General features: G+C 32.8%; 2 protein-coding genes across 3 annotated transcripts; both read right to left on the bottom strand.

The window, feature by feature from the left end:
- Nucleotides 1–2134: 2134 nt before the first annotated feature.
- Nucleotides 2135–6965, bottom strand: LOC117925494 (65-kDa microtubule-associated protein 8). The gene is made up of 11 exons (XM_034844549.1): nt 6585–6965; nt 6280–6483; nt 5473–5730; nt 5159–5371; nt 4694–4849; nt 4446–4605; nt 4204–4355; nt 4030–4117; nt 3581–3654; nt 2995–3069; nt 2135–2787 (listed from the first exon to the last, which is right to left on the bottom strand). Exons 1-11 carry the CDS (start codon nt 6666–6668, stop codon nt 2464–2466), a joined length of 1788 nt encoding a protein of 595 aa, XP_034700440.1. The 5' UTR covers nt 6669–6965; the 3' UTR covers nt 2135–2463.
- Nucleotides 6966–9694: 2729 nt separating this feature from the next.
- On the bottom strand, nt 9695–15769 carry LOC117933651 (ELMO domain-containing protein A). Of its 2 annotated transcripts, none has more exons than XM_034855159.1 (9): nt 15519–15769; nt 12762–12871; nt 11917–11985; nt 11570–11685; nt 11405–11459; nt 10987–11107; nt 10748–10795; nt 10431–10525; nt 9695–10217 (listed from the first exon to the last, which is right to left on the bottom strand). In XM_034855159.1, exons 1-9 carry the CDS (start codon nt 15613–15615, stop codon nt 10119–10121), a joined length of 810 nt encoding a protein of 269 aa, XP_034711050.1. In that variant the 5' UTR covers nt 15616–15769; the 3' UTR covers nt 9695–10118. The 2 variants fall into 2 exon arrangements, with proteins under 2 accessions (XP_034711050.1, XP_034711133.1); XM_034855242.1 differs by lacking the exon at nt 15519–15769 and adding an exon at nt 14779–15106.
- Between the last annotated feature and the right edge of the window lie 4610 nt (nt 15770–20379).

Raw genomic sequence — 20379 nt, 5'->3', positions numbered from 1 at the left:
AATCATGAAGGTAGTAATTTTTGCTTTCTCAAACGTTTCAATGAAGGAAATGTTGTTTAGGTGGAATCAGGACCCTACTGACAGGTTTGAGAGAAGCATATAATTTGGGTTTTTCAACTTCATTTTGGAAGGTGGTACGCTGGTAGTTCTTATCTTATAAAATGGACAGAGGTTCTTGGTGGTTATCCAATGCTGTAAAGTGTTCAAGAGAGTGGGGCCCTTTGGAAATAGTCAGTTGATATGAATCTCGAAGAGTTCTTTGGAAATTGAATGCCTCATAGATTACTGTTGTTAGAATTATAACATAGCTTTTATAATATTTTGGAAGTGGAGTTGACCGTCCTTGCAAGTGTTACAGTGCACTATTTTAACAGGAAGTATCTCCTCTCTTTTGTACTCTTATTTCTCAGTATAGTTAAAGCTACACGTGGTCACTTTTTTTGCAGTTTCAATTTCTATTTCTATCACTTGGTTTTAACAAAAACATCTAATCATTCCATCAGTATTAATGTAATAGAATAAATAATAGCTATTAGCCAGTTATGTTAGAGACAAAGGATGAAAAATATATCATCGTATAGAAGAAGAGTATTAATCATTGTTATTGTGATGTTCACTTGATCACACATATCATTTTAGATAAGTAATGCTTTTTTATTTTTGTGAGTTCCAAAAAGGGTGGACCAGTCTTGATGAGCTGCTCTCTCCAAAGGGCTGGTGGGAAAGTTGGTGCCAGTGCTCTGCACTGTGCTTCAACGCTAGAGTAAGGATGTGAGTTATCGGCCATTTGAAAGCTGAATTAAATCCTTTGAAGACATGTTTGGAACTTGTCAGACAGGACGACTCTGAAGACCAGGTAAGTAAAATGGCACAGATAGTATTGTTTATAGTAACAGTATGTGTTAACAATTAAGTGTCTAAAACTACATTTATTACTGCCCTCCTTTAATTCTCTGAAGTTCCCATTTTATCATATTGTTGTCTGTTACTGTTTTACCAATTTATTGCTTGCTTTTGTTCAACTATGTTCAATTAATTTCTATAGGAATTGCCAAAAGAAGTTGATTCTTTCTCCTTATTTAGTGCTTTTAGAGCTCTCTTCCTTTCTTGCAGCTACCATGATATAGTCAATCCTCTTAAAAACAATATGTTTTTATACTAAGAGTTTGCTTGGGAGTAATTCTAGGAGCATGATAGGTGCTTTCTAATGCTTGGAAACACTTTCCTTTTAAAAAAAAATTAGGCATTTGACACAGTTTTAAAAAAAAAATCTAGAGAATCACTTGGAGTGATTCTTGGACTAGCAATTAGAATTCGTTTGGTAGTGATTCTAGGAAGCGTTTATCAAAAAAATTATTTTCAAGTACTAGAAAGGTTATAAACGCTTTCTAGAATCACTGCGAAACGGACTCTTAGTAGATTCTTTTTTCAAAAATCACTTTCTTGATATGTAACACATTCCCAAAAATTTTATCACAAACATTTATTGTTTTATGTCCATAGGCCAAAGCATTAAATGTGCTTTTACCAAAATTACCAAGTGGACCCTAAATATATTTATCTTGCTGAATGGACCAAATGTAGAATAACCCATTAAATATTTAAGTTAATACATTCATTAAATTAACTTTCATAATTCTTTGTGTGTGTGTGTGTGTGTGAGAGAGAGAGAGAATCTCTCTTAGGTCACATACCCTCCCAAATGCAAAGCACACTTGTTCCCTTTTCAACCGTAAGAGAAATGTAACCTACTTGGTTTACTTTTATTTACCATCTCTCTTTAGGTCACACACCCTCTAATTCCTTTTGGGGCTGTGACCCCAAGGAGCACATTTGTTCCACCGTGGGACCTGGGGGGAGACTTCAAGGCCCAAGCTTTACACCATTGCTACTGATTCCCCCATTTGTAAGAGAGAAAGAGAGAGAGTAGGAGAGTTTCAGGCCCCTTTTGGCCTCTTTCCTTAAAAAGAAAGGAAGAGAGAGAAAAGGAGAGCGAGAGTTTCGGGCCCCTTTCTCCCTCAAGACAGAGAGAGAGCAGGGGAGAGTAAAAAACATTACATCAAGTTCTTTGGAACTGGTAATTGCACAGTTTACACTTATGTAGTCAGAAGACATTGATCTTGTAGATATTTTATTGAGAGAGAGAGTAAAAAACATGCTTTATTATACCTTCAAAGTCCAAACATGAAGTTATTTGGTACAGGTAATTGCACAATGTACTCCTATGTCATCAGAAAACAATGATCCTAGAAATATTTTATTCACTTTTCAAACACAAAGCTCTTGAGGTTTTTGGCTGAGGCCCTGTTATGAAGGCAGGACATAATTATGTAATTTTTCTCAAATACAGATGTAAAAACTGACATTAATCATGTTATTGTTGTACAGGATCTGTACTATTGCTCCATAGGAGAAGCTTCCCACTTCTCATGTACGTGAAGACCCTGTAATTTGAGTCAAAATTCATGGGGATAAGGGGCCTGAAAATGTTGGGACCACTGAAGCTGTTTCTTCTCTAGGATGAGAAACAAGGCTCTGTTGAACAGACATCTTTTGTCCCTGAGCCTTCTTTCCTTCCTTTATGAAGGATAAGCCTTGAGTTGGTGAGTTGATGCTGTTTGAACCCAACTGCTGGATACCCAGGGAGAGCCTTCTATTTAAAGCAGTAGCGGTGCTAAAACCTCCATTCAAGCTCATGTTTGAAAGGCGGCGACTGCTGGTGCTTGGCCTGGACCCAAACAAATTTTCTTGTTCAACTACCACTTGGCTTTGCACTTTCTTCTTCTCCTGTGGAGGAGAAGCCACCTCATCACAGATTTGGTAAGAATAAAGAGGTAATTGTGGAAGGTGGATTTAATTTTTCATGTGGGTAAAATACTAACATTACAAAAGCAATAGGAGAGAAAAATAAATAGATCAAGAAAGAATGTAGTCTCTGCATGTTCTTGACAAATATCAGAACTACTGTGTTTTGCAGTGTCACTTGATACTAACCCTTTGTCTTTGCTTCTCTTCTTCTCTTTCCTGCCTTGACAAATTGTACTCTTCTAACATTGCTAGCAGGGGCACCTGGATAATGAAAGCTATCATTTCCCATGTAAGATCAAATTTGGTTTATCAGGGTAGAATTGCAGATTGCTTGACCATATATAATTTGCATTTGCCTGACAATTTTAGAAAAATTGATAACTACATAACATTTCCAGAACAGAAAACCTGCATGTTAGACTTGATGAGCTTTCTAGATGAAGCAAATATTATGTTTGGATTGTTTCTTCACTTATCAGTCAGATAAGTAATAATTTGTGACAGGATTTGAGTAAACTAAGATATTGTTACTTCCTGGTGCAAGGAATGAACTGGATCTACTTATTCCAAGAACATGATGAGGAAAAAAGTTTTAAAGTAGGTTCCTATAAAACAATTTTCAATATGTACATTCTTTGTTGATGTCAGTTTTGAAGTCCATATTAGAATAGTTAGGTGGTTCAGACATTCTAAGGTGCTCTGGGTTCCAGAATATAATTATATGAAAGAATATCATCCCAAAGACATACTTACAAAAAATAGAATATCTTACCTCATCATACAAGAAAACCTTTGTTCTTTCTTCTTCCCAACTCTTAGTCTTGGCTATCAACAGATCCACTAGAGCTGCATTTAAACCATTGGATGAAACCATACATGTATGCATACAAACATGTCTGCATGTGCGTTTATAATTGGTTATAATCATTGGTGTCCTGGAACCATATATGTTTTGAAATTCAGGGAGTTGACTTCTGACATAGCCTTGGGGTACAATGCCTCAGGTTCTGTGTAAACTAATAGTCTTCTCATATGATTTCACTGATTCTGATTAGGGAAATTGTTGCCAAATCTTCTTGCCAATTACATATTTCATTTTTGAAGCCCAAAATTGTTATTTGGATTGTTTCTGCACATTTAGGTTATGTGAATGCAATTCCCTCTTGGCATCTAACTTTATGTTGGGTTTGAATTATTGAATTATAAGACTAAGGAACTCACCAGGGAGTTTGTTAACTGTAATCCGTGCTCGTTCTGCACGTTTTAGGTTCCTGTGAGCACCTCTGCTAACTGAATATCGGTTCTCATCCTGAAAACAAGAATTTAATAGAAAAAATTAAGCGGATGCAGAAGTTGGAGCCAACATATCATGTCGATCAATGGGTAGAAACTAACTCTCATGTATTCTTCCAACCAGCGCTCCTCATCACGTGCTAACATCCACTTTTCCACCTTCTCCATTATTGTCTTCCTGCTAGAAGCTTCTTCTCTAGCTCTTGATATCTGTTCATCCATGCTCATGAGGAGATCAGCGTGGTCAATCTCCCCTTTCGCACATTTGAGTCAGGTTGTGAGCTAGCATAGTTGTAGAGAAGAGCAACACCATAATTTTTATTTGAAAAAAAACTTGATCTTACCAGAGTTAATAAGGTTCATTATGTTGTCCATCTCTGACTGTGAAGGTATCTCCATGTGTGATCTATTGCATATTTCCTCAAGCTCAATTTGTTTCTTAAGGAAAAGCTCTTTCATCTTGCTTGCTTTTAGGTGATCCAGTCTCTCCACTTCAGCCTCAGCCTTGAAACAATTTGAAATACCATTAAATCCTAGTTGTGATTTTGATGCCTTTCAAGTTTTGGGTGTCTTATATGATACGGACACTGACCTGCTTTATTGTATCAAGGGTGAGGCTTCCAGGATTAGATATTTCTGCTGATGAGACAGATAATAATTTGGTAACATGAGAAAATAACTGCCGGTCTTCATAGGGTGTGTCCATAAGATTCCACAAGTTTGTCAATGCTTTACCGAGATGGTGAAGCTGCAAAAAGTCAAAATTCATTGAGAACCACATTTATCTTTCTCATGCTTGATTTGATTAATGAGCTTACATATTTAAAAAAAGACGAGTTGAAGCAATTCATTTGTGTTCTCTGCTGTGCACTAGATTTGCTTTGAATTCATATTCTAAATTATATGTAATTGTGTATTTGCATGGTTTCACAGCCACTCCTCGTGAAGGCAGTATTTAAATAAGCATGTTTTGCTGCAGCACAGCTGCTAGGTCCTACCCTTGAATAAGACCAGGCTCAAATGCAAAGGAAAGAACAACAGCATAAGTAAGTTTCACCTTCTCAAGCCGTGTTTTCTTTTCTTCCTCAAGAGACTCCACGGTGCTGTTGAGTTTAGCCAGAATACTGTCACTTATGTTTTTAGATATTCCACACAATTCATTCAAGCTTGGATGAACCTTTGTGATGATCACAGATGAATCCATCCCCAATGTTGTAGACAGGTTTTGAACTGTGCTTATGTATTTTTCCACTCTCTGGAGCCTGTCACTCTTCATGATCAACAAAAGAGAAACTTAAAATTAGAGCTTATCAATTTGACTTGTACCAAATTCGCATCCCACAAACAATTATTGGTTCATTGTTAAAATACCTTCTCCTTGTGTAGCCTTTGTAGCTCAATTTGGTACTCCTCAAGTTTCTTCAGTGAAAGATCGTTTTCATTCACTATGACAGTTGACGATGAGTCATCATACTCTGATTGACCTGCAATTTCTGCAGAAATTTTCTGAATCTGCCCTTGTACAGCTCGAAACTGGTTCATCCTTTCTTCCTTCCTCAGCTGCATCTCACGTAGAACTGGGGTGATTGAATCTAGCTGCTCCTTCAGTGTTCCTGCCATTTTTTCTGGCTGTTGTGGACATAATATCCATGGTTAGCCTCGGTGAGTACATGTGAATAGGGACTAATAGTGTCAAAATGAGTTACTCTCTCCATGTAATAATAAACCGTCCTTGCTTAGGACACATTGGCCAAATTATCACACCCCATCTAATGGGCTATTTCTCTAGAATTGTCAGCAGAAACCTAAGGAGATTAGATCAATATTGACCAAAACCAGACCAAAATATATAGGAATTTTATTAGTTTGGAAAGTGTAATTTGTCATGTGTACAAAATGATCCTTCTAAAAGCTTCAGTCTATGAACATATTTATTCAAAACACAGTAGGAGCAACCAAATAACTCTGCAATAATCCTTCTAAAAGCATTTTCTCAACTAAACTACTTTTTTTCACAATATTTTTCTAGTTTATTGAGTGCTGAATCATTCTGGAAACCTGAATTTTTCCTATGTTCCTGATCACCTTTAATGCAAGTGTATCACTAAGTATGTGCATTCTAATTTATGGTTTCTGGCTATCTTCTTTGTGACTGGGAAGAGTGAAAAATAAGAGTACCCGTCCAGGAAGAGACCGTTCTCCGAGGGACAAAAGAAGATGAGTAAATTCAGCCTCAGACTCTGCCAACTCCTGATGCAGGCGGGCTCTTGAAATATTTGCACTATCAACTTTTCGTCGATAAACTTCGAGACACTCCTGTTCTAGATCTAGTAGAACCTTCTCTCTTTCATACTGATCTTCTCCTACTTCATCCCAGATCATCTGTTTTTGCAGAAGGAAAATAGATTGAGAATCAATAGGGCAAATTACGAAACCAAAACATTAAAACTATTTCATAACCAATACTTATTGCAGAGACTTGCCTGCAATTCTTGAAGCAAGTAGCCGCAAGAACTTTCTAGTATTGCGGAGCTTCGCATTGTGATGGGTGTTTGGATTGACCCCATCTGATAGTTCCTCTGAAATGGGAGGAGCTCAGAGAGAAAGTTTAACACCTAGTGAGAGAAGTCCATCGATTAACAATTAAAGATTGAGAGGAAAGTGGGAAGGGATTAGTCAGTGTGGGGGAGGGAGAGAGATTGAGTGAGAATCATTGTGGTGGGGTGAGAGCTTCAGATTAAGGTTTTGCTTAAAAGATAAGGTTGGCAGGAAGTAGGTGATATTGAAGCTTTGGGTTCAAGAATCAGCTATTTTGATCCTTTATAGTTTCCTCTCTTTCCCTCCCCATTTTATTTGAATTTGAAAATAGTAACAAAAATGTCTCTCTCTCTATTGATTGGTAAAGCTACGGTTCCTTGCTCAGGAGGATAATACTCACTTTTCCATCATTTTTGAGTTCATCTATGTGCCCTTTGTAGCAGGAACTTGATACCTAAGCAATGTATGCATAAAGCAAAAAAACTGGGCTTGGATTCAGTGTCCCAAATGCAGGCAATCCATGCTTACATGATTGCTGAATCTTGATTTTGAATAATTATTGCTGATTATTAAAATTTTCCTTCTCTTTTTCCTACCAATTTTCCTTCAAAATTTGCAGCACTTTTGTCTTAGGCTATGGCTGTCTGATTGTATGATTGATTGGAACTTTGCAATTTCTGATTAATGATGATTAAACTGATCATATTGATCTCTCCTTTGAATTTATGATTGCACATACTCAATATTTCCTGATGTATTATGCTTAATATAAAGATGATGATTCGATTCTGGGATTTTGCCAAGGCATCATTGTCACATGATTTAGGATTTAACACTTCATCTTCTTCAACAAAACAGTCCACCTTTTTCACCTTTTAAATAGTAATTTAATAGGGGACTGAGCTGTCTTTTTCCTGTGATGGACCCCTTACAAGTGAAGGCTGTGTGATAGAGAATGTGGGGTTGGGAAATGGATGAAGGTGAGAGATACCATATGACTGTCAATGACCAAATCATGGCATAAAGAGGTAATTGAAAGCTCTGAGCTGTTGCATACTTTAAAGCAAAATTTAGAGTGAGAAAAGGGAAAGTGAGATTGGAAAATGCTCTGTGGCCCTGCCATCGGAAAACAGTAGTTCCCCATATACTCCCAGGATTACTTTAATATCACTTTATGAAAAACTAAAGACAAGCCTTGGAACAAGGAATGAGTGAGAATGAAAATTAATTCTATTTTTTATTTATTATTGTCATCGGATTACTAATACAAGTTTGAAATTATGAATACAAAATTTATTATCATGAAATCAAAATCAATTCAAGGATTTTTATGTTATATATATATATATATATATATATATAACTACTCTACCTTACCTTTAATAAGATGTGTTGAGAAATTTTTTTATTTATTTTAAACTAGATTATATTGCCTTTTTGGTGCTGTTGGAGATGACCCACAAGACCTTGTTTTTCAATATTGAATTATTCATGGCGAACAAAAGGAAGCAATGCTGCTACAAGTAATAGAAAAGCAATGTTTATTAATCCATTTCAATAGGTGGCGGTGTACATTAGGTATCAACAAAGGATGTTTTCTCTCACCCAACCTTTAGGTGTTAAGTCTTCGCCTTCGGCTTTCCCTTGAATGATCCATTCGGTGTGCTATTTAAACTCAATCAGTGAGAGTTGATAATTTTTCAATTTACATGGTATTTTGTGGCGATTATATAGATATTTAAATAAATAATAATAATAATATTTTTATTATATATATATATATATAACCTTTTTTTTAAATAAAACTTACATGCTAATATCTCTAATAAAGAAGTGTTGTTCTACCTTACCCATAATAGAATGTGTTTGAGAGAAGTATAAATAAGATAGGAATAAATTGAATTCCAAACCCAATGGATTCAAGTATTGTCTTAAGTTGTCTCAATATATCCCAATTACATAGATGCTTAAATAATAATAATTATTATTTTTATTCTATTTCATTCTTTTCCTCTTATATTTGTGAAGTGTTGTTCTACCCTACCCATAAATGTGCTAGAGAGAAGTATAAATAAGATGGGAATAAGTTTGAATTTTTTTTTTCAAACCCAAGTTAGATTCAAGTATTTCCTTAACTTGTCTCAATATATCCCAATTACATAGATACTTAAATAAAAATAATAATTATTTTATTTTTTTTCTTTTTTTAATACATATAAAATAAAAATTACGTTTCATAAAAATAAATTATAAAATTTATAATATTTATAAATTATAAGTGTAACATAAGTGTAAATAATTGACACTGAGACTAACCCACCCATTTGCCATCCTACTAACATGTGACCATGCTATGGTTCTTCTCATTTTTCTTCTTGTCCTGTTACTCAAGCTTGAACATATCACTCTTTCCTTCACCATCATTTGTGTAAGTTATGTATTAGACTCTAAATCTTCCTCCATTTAGCTAGAAATTGAAGATGAAGCCAAAGTTATAATTTTTAAAAAGTAATATTAATATTATAAAAATTTTATTAAACATTAAAAAAGTTTTTATATAAGTCAAAATAGGGCTTCTATAAGAAGGATTTGTTTATATATATATATATATATATATATATATATATATATATATATATATATATTTCTTTAAGCGATCAATCTCTAAATTGTATTTAAAGACCTACTTCTCCAAATTATTAAAAATAAAGATTGTTTTAAGATTTCACCTTTCTAAAATATGAATATACAAATACTCTGAAAGCTTCAAAGGTTGCTTAAAGCCCTTTGTAAATCTTTATTTCAATTAAGGTAGAAGCTTTGAAAAATCTTTAATAAGAGGTGTATTCGAGGCATTTCCCTATCCCCAGGGTTCCTATATATATATATATAGATCAACAAGGACTAGCATTTTATTTGCTACGTTCAATTTTTTACACGAGCAAGAGAGGAGGCTGCAGACACTGTTTCAAGTGGAAGACTACTAATTCTACAGAGCTACTGTAGTATATATATCCATACAACTGCCATGGTGAAAATCATAAACACTACCATAACCATCTGAAAAGATAATTCTAATATTTGTTAAACATCTGTCATCCAAATTACACATTAGCTTCCATGCCTTGGCAAATATGATTAGAACCAAAAACTTTGTCTTCTTCCCTTTAGCTTCCAAAGTGGAATTACATCACAAATTCTCAAATTGAGACATAGAATAACTCACAGGGAGTCCACACCCCATCCATGAAACTTTAAAACAGAAGAATACCAAAGAGAGGTGTTACAGCCTTACAGGGTAAGTGTTGGGCCGATAGAATCGACTCCTTAGAACCTGTTATGGGTCAAAACGATTTAAGGTTGAGGGATTGTACAACATCAGATTATCTAAAATATATTGGGGGGGTTGTCCATTAAATACGTTGAGGGATTCAACCAATCTCAGAAGCCCCTGCATTCAACTTTTAGGGTGGTTACCATTAACAGAGAAGACCGTAAGAAGGCATGTCTTCTATCCGTAGGACGTCATCCATTAGAAGTTCCTTTTCCAGCTGAGCTCGAGTAGATTTCAAAACATCCTACAAGATGATTTAACCAGCACCCAACTACAATTAGTGCATGAGAGTGGGAAAAATAACAAACAGAAGCATGATTCTGATTGATCTTAGCATATAATCCCGGTTTTCCATATGTATAGGCCCTATTTGATGGTCATCTTGATATGGGGTTAGCATGCTTCAAGTTGATACAATGTTAGCAAGCACAAATCATGAGAAAGTAGTGTTTCTCACATTGAACTCCATGTATGTGGCATTCCTATCCAGCCATTGTTTGTCCATAACCATGAAAGCCACACAATAAAGCAAGTCAAAGGCCCACTCATTCTCTGAAAGTACAAGAAATCCAATTAGTTTGACAAGAAGGAAATCATGAAAAGTAATACAGGGAAGGAAACATGATGACGTCTAAAGCTCAAGCATTATTTTGTGCTGTGGAAATTAGCATATATGAAATTTGGCAAGAGAGTCCATGAGAACAAAAACTATACTCATACATTAAGAATTGAATTTTGAGGCAATTACTAGGGGAAGCGGTCCTGAGATCTCACCTGACAACATCTGTAAGAACACTGCTCTGACAAAGGTCCTGGGTTTTGCTGCAAATAAATAAACTAAACTTCATTAGCAATCTGCTCAAGATCTGGGAAGAGTGGAGATGGATTCATCTAGATTTGCTTGGACCAATGGAACTGACTTTTGTGAGGCACAGGCTCAGAGTAGAGAACATTATGCAAATCTACAGGATGAACTATTTCAAATACTGAATGAAGGTATTTTATCTGCTTACAAGCATCTAGATCAAGCATCTGCATTATCATGAATGTGATATTTACACCAGCAACAGCGAATGGATATTCCCATGCAGCTCGCTTTCCCCTCTGCTTCTTTAAAAGAAGTTGAAAAGATATCTGCAGAAATAGATGTAAACTACAAAATTAAACTACATGTGATGTTTTCCACAGCATGGTAGTTTTGATAAACATAAGCCCATTCGGCCTAGAGCTTAAGCCCTAGATGTTAGGTGTTTCCCCCAGGTGAAACTTTTTTTAATGTGAAGTTGTGAACCACTCCAAGTGCAAATGATAAACAAGACCTATCATTGAAGATAAAGGGTAGTCTTCATAGAATCAGAGAAGATTTTGGCAAGCAGATAAAAATTCTGAAAGTTTCAGGGTTTTATTCAAATGGTGTGATTGGGATCTTACGGAAAATGTCTTGGCAAAGAACAGCAGGTTCTCCAAGGAAATGAATCCAGCTCCTCTGTTCATCACATAAAATCAACCCAATCAAATGAATAGGGAAGGAAACATTCCAGAAAGTATAAAAATGAACAAAGAGCAGCAGACTGGATGACATGATGACAAAACAACCTGAAATCAGTTGATGGGTCTCTTCCCTGCCACCCCATTTCTTTCCATTGTTCAGATATCAAACCATGAAGCTCCTGACCAGGGTAGGTAGCAGACCATAGAGCTCTTAAAGCTTCCTGTTTAGCAAGTTGCTGAAAATCAAATATTTTCAAAAGAAAAAAAAAATATTTTTGAAGAAATATTCAAAAATTAAATTATCTTATGTTTAACTCTAGTGCTCATGTTTGAGTTAATTCTGGCAAACTATCAGCTGGAGATACTCTAAATTAGGTCCCCTCTTTGAACAAATCTAGTATTAAGTACTCGTATCATATGCTTACATATTATACTCAGAACATAAAATACACCTGGTGATCTGGCCGTGAAGCGTCAAAGTAAACTTTCATTCGATGCCTCAACCTTCTAAGTCTCTCTTCCTGCAGGTTTTCAAAAAATATATATATCATACTAAATCAATGATAGAGACAGGTTTATGTTAGCCAAATAAGCTCAACATTACCAAGCCCAAGATGAATGACATACACACAGACACATTAACTTCAAAATCAGGAGTTTCTCAAGTAAAAGATATCGCTTGTTTCTAGTTGGTTATACACAGATAACCCACTCCTTTTCTCAGCTAAGCTCATTTCCTCGCTTACAAACAACTGCTAAGCATGTGGCCTGGTCTTCAGCATTAGAGGTTATGAATGATTTTTAAGTCCATGAATGTCCTGTGTGCATCTAGCCAGAAAGAACTGAGCAGATTTAATGCCAATTTTGTTCCCTATTGAAGAGCAATCGAAATATCAGGTTTGTCTTAGGGGCAAACACAAGACCACAAACATGCTCACCAGGCACCAGTTTATACACAGATATAAACTAGAATAAATTAAGATGTAACTAAGTTATTGAACTGAAATAAATTAATTTTTATAGCAATAAATTATATTTGTGTAGAGAAAAGTAACGGGTCAATTGAACACAGAAGCCAAACTCAGCAAGTCAGATTTTGCCACCTTTTTCATCTTTTAAGTCCAATAAAAGTTCTCAGTTCAACTTTTAAGGTATGAACAGCAAAAAAAACACAGGATACATTATCAAGAGCAGTTCATCAGAGAATATATGAATAAGAAAATTAATCTAAGAAAACGACAACAATATGAAAGATAAGGTGTTTTTCCCTCTTTTTCCATTCATAAGAGGAACTTGCCTGGTGGGGTGTCATGTTGATACAAATACGTTCATAAGTTCCCTTTCTCTTGAAGCAAACACAAGTAAGGCCCCTACCAATCCATGTGGGCGTCCCACAAGTCACATCATCTGTATGAAACCAGACATACTATTCATCAACTAATAAAATAATTATTTAATACCCATTTGAACAAACACAAGAAAGAACCAACAACTGCAACAAACAGAACAAAGTATAATCCTCTGCTGACTTGCCTACTAAAACATTTCATGGCGGCAATAAGGAAAAAACAAAAACAAAATAAAATAAAACCACAGCCTCTTGAGTGACCCTTTGGTCCCAAAAGAGGGATAATCTAGTAATGATTTCATGACACCAGGTAGAGATTCCCTGTCAGATGACATTAGCTGATTAGCGTGATGGTGCAAATTATGTAGGACTGTTGATCCTCTCATTTATCCCCTTTTAAAATCAGTTGCGGCCATTTTGGATAACAAAATTGTATCCAAAATTAAGAAGCGAAATTAAAATAAATAAATAAAATAAAATAAAAAGTAGAGACAGACACCTAGGGGAAAGGGTTAGGAACTAGATTAGGAGCAAGGAGAAAGATATCATTTCCACCATATTTATCAACCTTTTTTTAAATTGGATAAAATTTCTACAATATCAGCAAAAACTATTCTTCCTGTTTATCAGCTTCTAATATTTATTTTTAAAATTCTTTTCCCTTTTTTTAATTTTTAATATTTTCTAAAAATGTGGTATGAAAGAAAAGAGCAACATGTTTTTCCAAAATTGATTTTTGTGATATAAAAGAAAAAATTGTTAATATTTTTTTTTTACTTTTCCTTAAAAATGTGCTATTCTGTATAAAAATAACCACAAAATAGAAATTCTTTTAATATATTTCATGATCAATGATAATATCTTTAATCAAAATATACATAAAATTTTAATTATTGTTAGATAAATTTTGTATTTCATCAACTGAAAATCCACTTTTTCCCAAAATGATGTTTACTCACAAAATAAAACCGAATTTATCATTTGCCCAATCAAGAAGAAGAAAGATTAAAAAAGAAAAAAAGAAAAAAAGGGTAATAGGATGAGGAAGGTAACATCAGGACAAAGCAAATTACTGTTTTTGCACAAAGCGTATGGTGGGGACCAACCCACCAACTAATCCTCTGCTACTCTCAACTAGCTTGCTTGCTGAAAAAGTTCCACAGGAGAGGAGGAATAATCAAGTGGAAACCAGGGTCTTAAGCAAGAGCTCTCCTGCTCTAGAGCTGAGCGATGGCGCGTGTAACCAACGAAGCTTAAGGAGCGTGGGCTTCAAATTCGAGGGGCTCCAGGCAACATTGATTCGGATCGTACTAGGTGACGTTGGGTCTACACGGCCCATACCTAGGGAACGTACTAAAGTATAATGGGCCGGGTCAAGCTTTTAGTACCACGGCCCAAGTGCAACAAGAGAGTACTCTGTCATCGCTTTTGTACACAACTCAACTATTGATTCCCAGAATTAACAAAAAAACATCACCGCCCATTATCATTCATTTTCAGTTCAGATATCATAACTATTATTCAGAAAATTAATATTATAGGCATCCTTTGATACACCTTCCATTTTTTATTTTTTAAAATAAATATTTTTATAAAAAATAAAAATTCTTATAAAAAATGTACATACTTACCTTAACTTCAAAATTAGATGTGGTTTTTGGATGAATAAATTTTTAAAATGTTTCATTGCACTCCATACTTGACAAGTTTGGTCAAGCATCTTCACAGTGCAATAAAAAGATAAAAAAAAGAAAAAAAATGAAAAACATGATTTTTCCAATTAAAAAAATTATTGATTTTTAAATAAATTTTATTGTACTTTATTTTAAAAACCAAATAAAAAATTTAGGATTGCATCCAAATTTTCTGTATCATCATGGAAAAAAAAATGAATTTAGTTATCAACTACTTCAACCTAAACAATGTACCTTTTCATAAAATTCGGTATAAAAATAGAAAAACTCACCAATCCAATGAGGACTCAGTGATTAGTCCAGGATTCAGTGCAAAGGAGGCATCAGCCAGTGTGGCGTTGTTTTGGCCAGAGATAGTGTGGTCCTCGCCTATATTCTTTAGCCTATCATGTAGGCACAACACCGACTCATCTTTAACACCTGCTCCCTCTCCCTGTTCCTACCCTACGCGATTTTCTCTAACAAGTAACAACTACTTTCACTGTTATCTGATTCCTTAGAAACGACTACTCATCCAGCGTCTCCGACTCCGATTTTGGCAATGACGACTTGTACGGTAGTACCACAACGTTATTCATCGTTTTCTATCACGCCTGTCCTTTTGAGGTTTTTTTTTTTTTTTTTTTTTGAGATTTTCTATCAATTCAAACAAGAAATTAAACCGCAAAATTTCACGACAAATGCACGACAGTGCAGAAATTAAAATAATAGCATCATAGCAGAACCTAAACCAGAGAAGAAAAAAAGAGTCGTATATGAAAAAAGAAAAAAAAAAAGAAAAAGAAAAATCAAAAGCAGTGACTGATTCAGAAGAACGTGAATCGATCCAAATCGTACAATCTCTCAACTGAAACCAAGCCTAGCAAACGAAAAACAGAAGCGCAAAGCCAATGCGAATCGAATTGATTAAAAGCGAACGAAAAAGACAAAATCAACCGATCAAAAGCGGAGGAAATCGAAATGAACTTGACAATGGGGTAATGGATCACGAAGATGGAGAGAGAAAGAGTACCTGAAGAAGAGGCAGAGGCGTGAGGGCATCTGGAGACGGAAGAAGGAGAGAGAGTACGGATGGCGACGCAACTTCCCTGAGTCCTTTCAAGGCTCATCGGTGACGACTGCAAAGGTAGTTTCAAGGCTCACAACTCAATCCACAATCCCCTCAATCCTCTCAATCCTCACCCAAACTCCGTGTTTTTCTCAGCCTTTTTCAGAGTCAGAGCGATACTTTGCGCACACTCAGGAACCGCTTCGTCGTTTTCCTCCCGGTTACTATATGTCTTGTGTGGACTCTCTCTCTTTTAAACCTTCCTTTCTCCAAACTACCCTTCTCAATCAATTCTATTTTAAAGTTCACATTTTATTTTTCACCCTTTTTTTCCTCCCTTCACACCCTCTTAAATTTTTTTTCCAATTTTGGAAAGAAAAAGCCTTATTCAAATAGAATCTTGTATTAATATTTTCGTAACGGAAATATTATTTATTGTGAATAAATTTTAAATTTAATTTTAATAAAAATAAAAATGTTTCTAACTTAAATTGAGTAATAACATTTGCTAATGAATATTTGAGTAAATACAATTTTTTTAAGCATTCAGTAAATAATTTTAATATATATTTTAAATTTTTTTTATAGTAAATAGAAATTTGATAAATCAACTTAATAACTTAAAATAATTAAATAATTTAATTTAAATCATAAAATAAATTAAATATATTTCATAAATTAAATTAATGTTGTAATTTAAAGTTAAAAATAATTTTAAGTAATAATAATTAACTTGTTTTTAAGTTTATATCTTCATTTTACTTTTTTAATTTCATTTGTCTTAATTACTTTCACTGTCTTTATCCTAATTATAATTTATGAGAATAAATCAATTTGATGATTTAGAATAAATTTTAAGTTAATTTTATCAAATAATCTTAAGTAATAAGTTTTAAGTTAATAATTTAAGTATAATTTAACTTAAAATCAACTTAAGTAATTAAATAACAAGTATTAAATTTTACCGCACACCCTTTAAATCAAATATGAAAAACATTTTTTTAATAATAATTTTTTTGTTAATATTTTGCTGAAACAACATGTAACATTAATAATAAAAATAATTCATTTATTTTATTTTATTTTTAATATTTTGATAGTTATGTTAATTTTAAAATATTAAATTTTCTCATGTGTCATGTAAATTTGTAAATTTTTAAAAATATAATGGACCATGATGATAAATTCTATGTGTGTTTTCCCTTGATGGCTTGATATATAGAGAAAATTTTATTGTGAATTGGACCACTTTTCTTAGTTGGCATTTTATTGATATCTGTCCTTGATAGTTTAAATCAAATGATGTGCAATCTTTGTGTAAGATACGCTTTTTAATAATAATAATGCACCATGATGGTCAATGGATATTACTTGATTTTCTGGAATTTTAATAAATTTATATCCAAAATATTTGCAAAATAATTAAGAAAAAAATTAATTTTAATTTTTTTTAATAAAATAACTTCCTTTTTTTTTTTTTAAAACTTTGTTGATGAAAAAATATTACATGAATAAAAAATTATATCTCGTAATCAAATGCTGACGTGGTACAACGAAATTACTAAACACTTTTTTTTCAAAAGTCTAAACATAATTTATATTCATTAAATATACATGGGATACTATTTAGTCTATCATAACAATCCTCAAAAGCTCCCAGTCAATAATAATAATAATAATATAATAATAATAATAATAATTATTATTATTATTATTTTGTAATTATACTTGAATAAAATCTATGAATAAAAGTAAATATTTTCCCAAAATTAAGGATACAAGCAAAATCCAAAAAAATGATCCAAACTAATCAAAATGGATTGGTTTGGTTTTCAATAATACAAAAAATTGGTTTAATTTGAAAATTTTCAAAAATTGACTTTATTAAAACAACTTTCAATTTTTTTATTCTTTATTTATCTTATAGAGATATAAATTGAATCAATATTCTAAAAAACACACACACATATATATATATATATATATATATATATATATATCCTAAATGCATTTAATATATTTTTAATATTAAATCTAAACTAATTTTAATTAATTTTAAAAACAAATTAGATTTAACATCTAATATAAAGTCAAATTAATGAGTTTTAAGTTTAAAATAAATATAAATCTACAATTGTATTGAAAACTAAAAAAACACCATTAAATTAGGTTGAAGCCGATCTACAAACAGACCTGAAAAGTTTTAATTTGGTTCAATTTTTTACTTCAAATTTAATTAATTCAATTTTTATCATATATAAATTCATTATTTTTTACCGGAATGGAAATTATTTACACCCCTACTCAAAAAATTAGTGGGAAATTCATTAATATCATACCCACACAAACAAAGAAAAGTACAAAAATCTCACAATATTGGAGATACTTTTTTTGAAGAATTGACCCTCAAATTTCAATGGTCCCGAGCCCAAAACTCATAAATTGAAAATCCAAGAAAAGGTGGGCGGTTTGAGGATAGGAAGAAGGGGCGTATGTGATATGACATTAATTTGAAAAGTGTGGGGGCAAAGTGGACTTTACGAGTGAGAGTCAGCCTATAATTTAAGAAACTCTGAAAACATAACTCACAGTGGCTGTGTATGCATTCAGACAGACAGGGAGTCCAACACAGTCCTCACACTCCACATGGCAGGCCTTTCCAACATCTCCGACCATGAATTAATAATAATAATAATAATAAAAAATTGCCCCACTTTTTCTCACACAACCACTTGGTCACACATTTGAGAGAGAGAGGGGGTGGGTTATTTTGTTATTATGACTTTTTCTTTAATCAATGTATTAATATTGGGTCCGTTTTGGTTTGGATATGGTAATGCCCACGATAATAAATTATTTTTAAAAAATAATGATAATTTGATAAATTTGTTTAGTTATGACTTGGTAAACTTTTGATACAAATATAATATCCTCATTGTGTCCATATGATATAAACACGATATTTTCATTGTGTCTTATGGGGAATAGATGCCCCATGAGAGATCTTACAACTTTAAGAGAGACCTCGAAGATCTCACAGCTTTAAAATATATTTATACGACTTTAAGAGAGACCTTGAAGATCTTATGAAAGTTATCAATGGTTAAAAGTTGTCTATACTTATATAGTCTTAACAATTTTCTTCTCAATTCAATGTAAAATATTAAGTTATTAATATTATATATTGCCTTTGAAATTTTGCTAAAAATATAGCATGTACTTGTATAACCTTAGAAATTTTCTTCCATGAAGCGAGTCCCTTAAATTTTGCTAAAAATATAGTAATTAGTGGGAATTAAACCAATAACCTTAAATTTTATGCTAATTCTTACTTATCATCGTATTATATTAGAAGTGTAGAACCTTAGGTGCTATCACTTTTCTAAAAGCAATTGTTGTTAAGAAAGACGCATATCTTAACCTTATAATACATTCACCCAAACACCCATAACATTCGAATATAAGAGAAAGTTGATGGATATGATTAACCCTCTGATCTGTCAATAAAAAATTTAATATTATTCTATCACATGAAATAAGTTCCATATAATGTCCCCTCAACCATTTTTTGGCTTCACCCTCATTATATGTTATGAATTTTTGCAAGAAAATTTCTCCAAAATCTTGTCATTAAACCCGATACCTTCTTATTTAAAAATATTTCATAAACATATTCATCCATGGAATTTTATTAAATTTATTTTGAAATCCAAAAGCAGCCGTAACGCGCTAGAGATGAGCGTGGATTGAGGAAATATGGTTGGTTTTAAAAAAAGGGGGGGAGGGACAAGGGGAAGGGGGTTAATGATAAAAGATGGTGAGTTTGGCAGTAGGTGGGTGGCTTTAGTATTACGTCTTTTATTATGGAGTGTATAAATAATAAATTAGAGTACAAGGCTTGCCATGTGGAGAAGAATGCAAAAGGTATAGGTGTTTTTTGAGCCTTAAAAGCGTGGCAACATCCCAACAAGAATCATGTCACCCACGCTGCATCCTTCCCTTTGCCACATGGCCCATTTCTCTCTCCGATATTGTTCTTTTATTCTTTATTTTATTATTATTATTATTTTTTGTTTGTATTAAAAATTTTAAAGTGCTTCTTGCATGTATCATTCCATTGAAATTAGTAACGTGATCGGTCCAATTTTGAATATTACATATACAAGTCCATAGAGTCCATAGCAACACAATCATTCCCGTGTATTTGATGTAGGAATATCACAATCATTCCCTTATCCTGATGTTTTCTATCATGTTCTGTATTTATGTAAATATTATCTATTCTTGGTTTATTTATTTATTTAAGATTTTAAAATACATCAATAAAAAAAATCCAAGGTATCACACGACCTATTTATGAAAGAAAGGTTATTGGTATTTATTTATTTAATTACTTAATTTTAAATGTAATTTAAAATCAAATAATATTTAATAATATTAAGTATTAAATTATTGGTTTGTTTAATATTTTATTTTTATTAAGTATTAAAAAATAATTTAAAAAATTGATATTTAGAAAAAGTCAAATATTTAACAAATAAACAATAAATTATTAAAAAGTAAACAATAATCTAAAAAATTATTTTCAGTAAAAAATTAAAAAAAAAATCACCTAAATGTGATTTGGGATTCTATCAAAATGTAAAAAAATAAAAAAAAAATTAATGATACAATAAATAGATATCATATATTATAGAAAAATTGAAATCGCTAGAAAAATCTTAAAAATTTATTGATTTAGACCATTTTAGTTTAGTTAATTTTATCGGTTTAATCAATTTTTTTACACACCCCTACTTGAAATGCTAGTATTTAGCACCAATGA

The sequence above is a fragment of the Vitis riparia genome, chromosome 1, assembly GCF_004353265.1.
Source record: "Vitis riparia cultivar Riparia Gloire de Montpellier isolate 1030 chromosome 1, EGFV_Vit.rip_1.0, whole genome shotgun sequence".
Classification (NCBI taxonomy): domain Eukaryota; kingdom Viridiplantae; phylum Streptophyta; class Magnoliopsida; order Vitales; family Vitaceae; genus Vitis; species Vitis riparia.
The sequence above is the reverse complement of the archived record's forward strand: the minus strand, read 5'-3'. Positions and strand labels throughout refer to the sequence as shown.

Coding starts and splice junctions, on each gene's coding strand:
- LOC117933651 (XM_034855159.1), bottom strand. CDS start 15,615: ATGAGCCTTGAAAGGACTCAGGGAAGTTGCGTCGCCATCCGTACTCTC. Junction 11,460..11,569: donor GACCCATCAACTGATTTCAG/GTTGTTTTGTCA, acceptor TGTGATGAACAG/AGGAGCTGGATTCATTTCCT. Junction 11,108..11,404: donor TCTTTGCCAAGACATTTTCC/GTAAGATCCCAA, acceptor CTATTTCTGCAG/ATATCTTTTCAACTTCTTTT.
- LOC117925494 (XM_034844549.1), bottom strand. CDS start 6,668: ATGGGGTCAATCCAAACACCCATCACAATGCGAAGCTCCGCAATACTA. Junction 4,850..5,158: donor AGAAAACACGGCTTGAGAAG/GTGAAACTTACT, acceptor GACTTTTTGCAG/CTTCACCATCTCGGTAAAGC. Junction 3,655..4,029: donor TACAGTTAACAAACTCCCTG/GTGAGTTCCTTA, acceptor GTTTAAATGCAG/CTCTAGTGGATCTGTTGATA.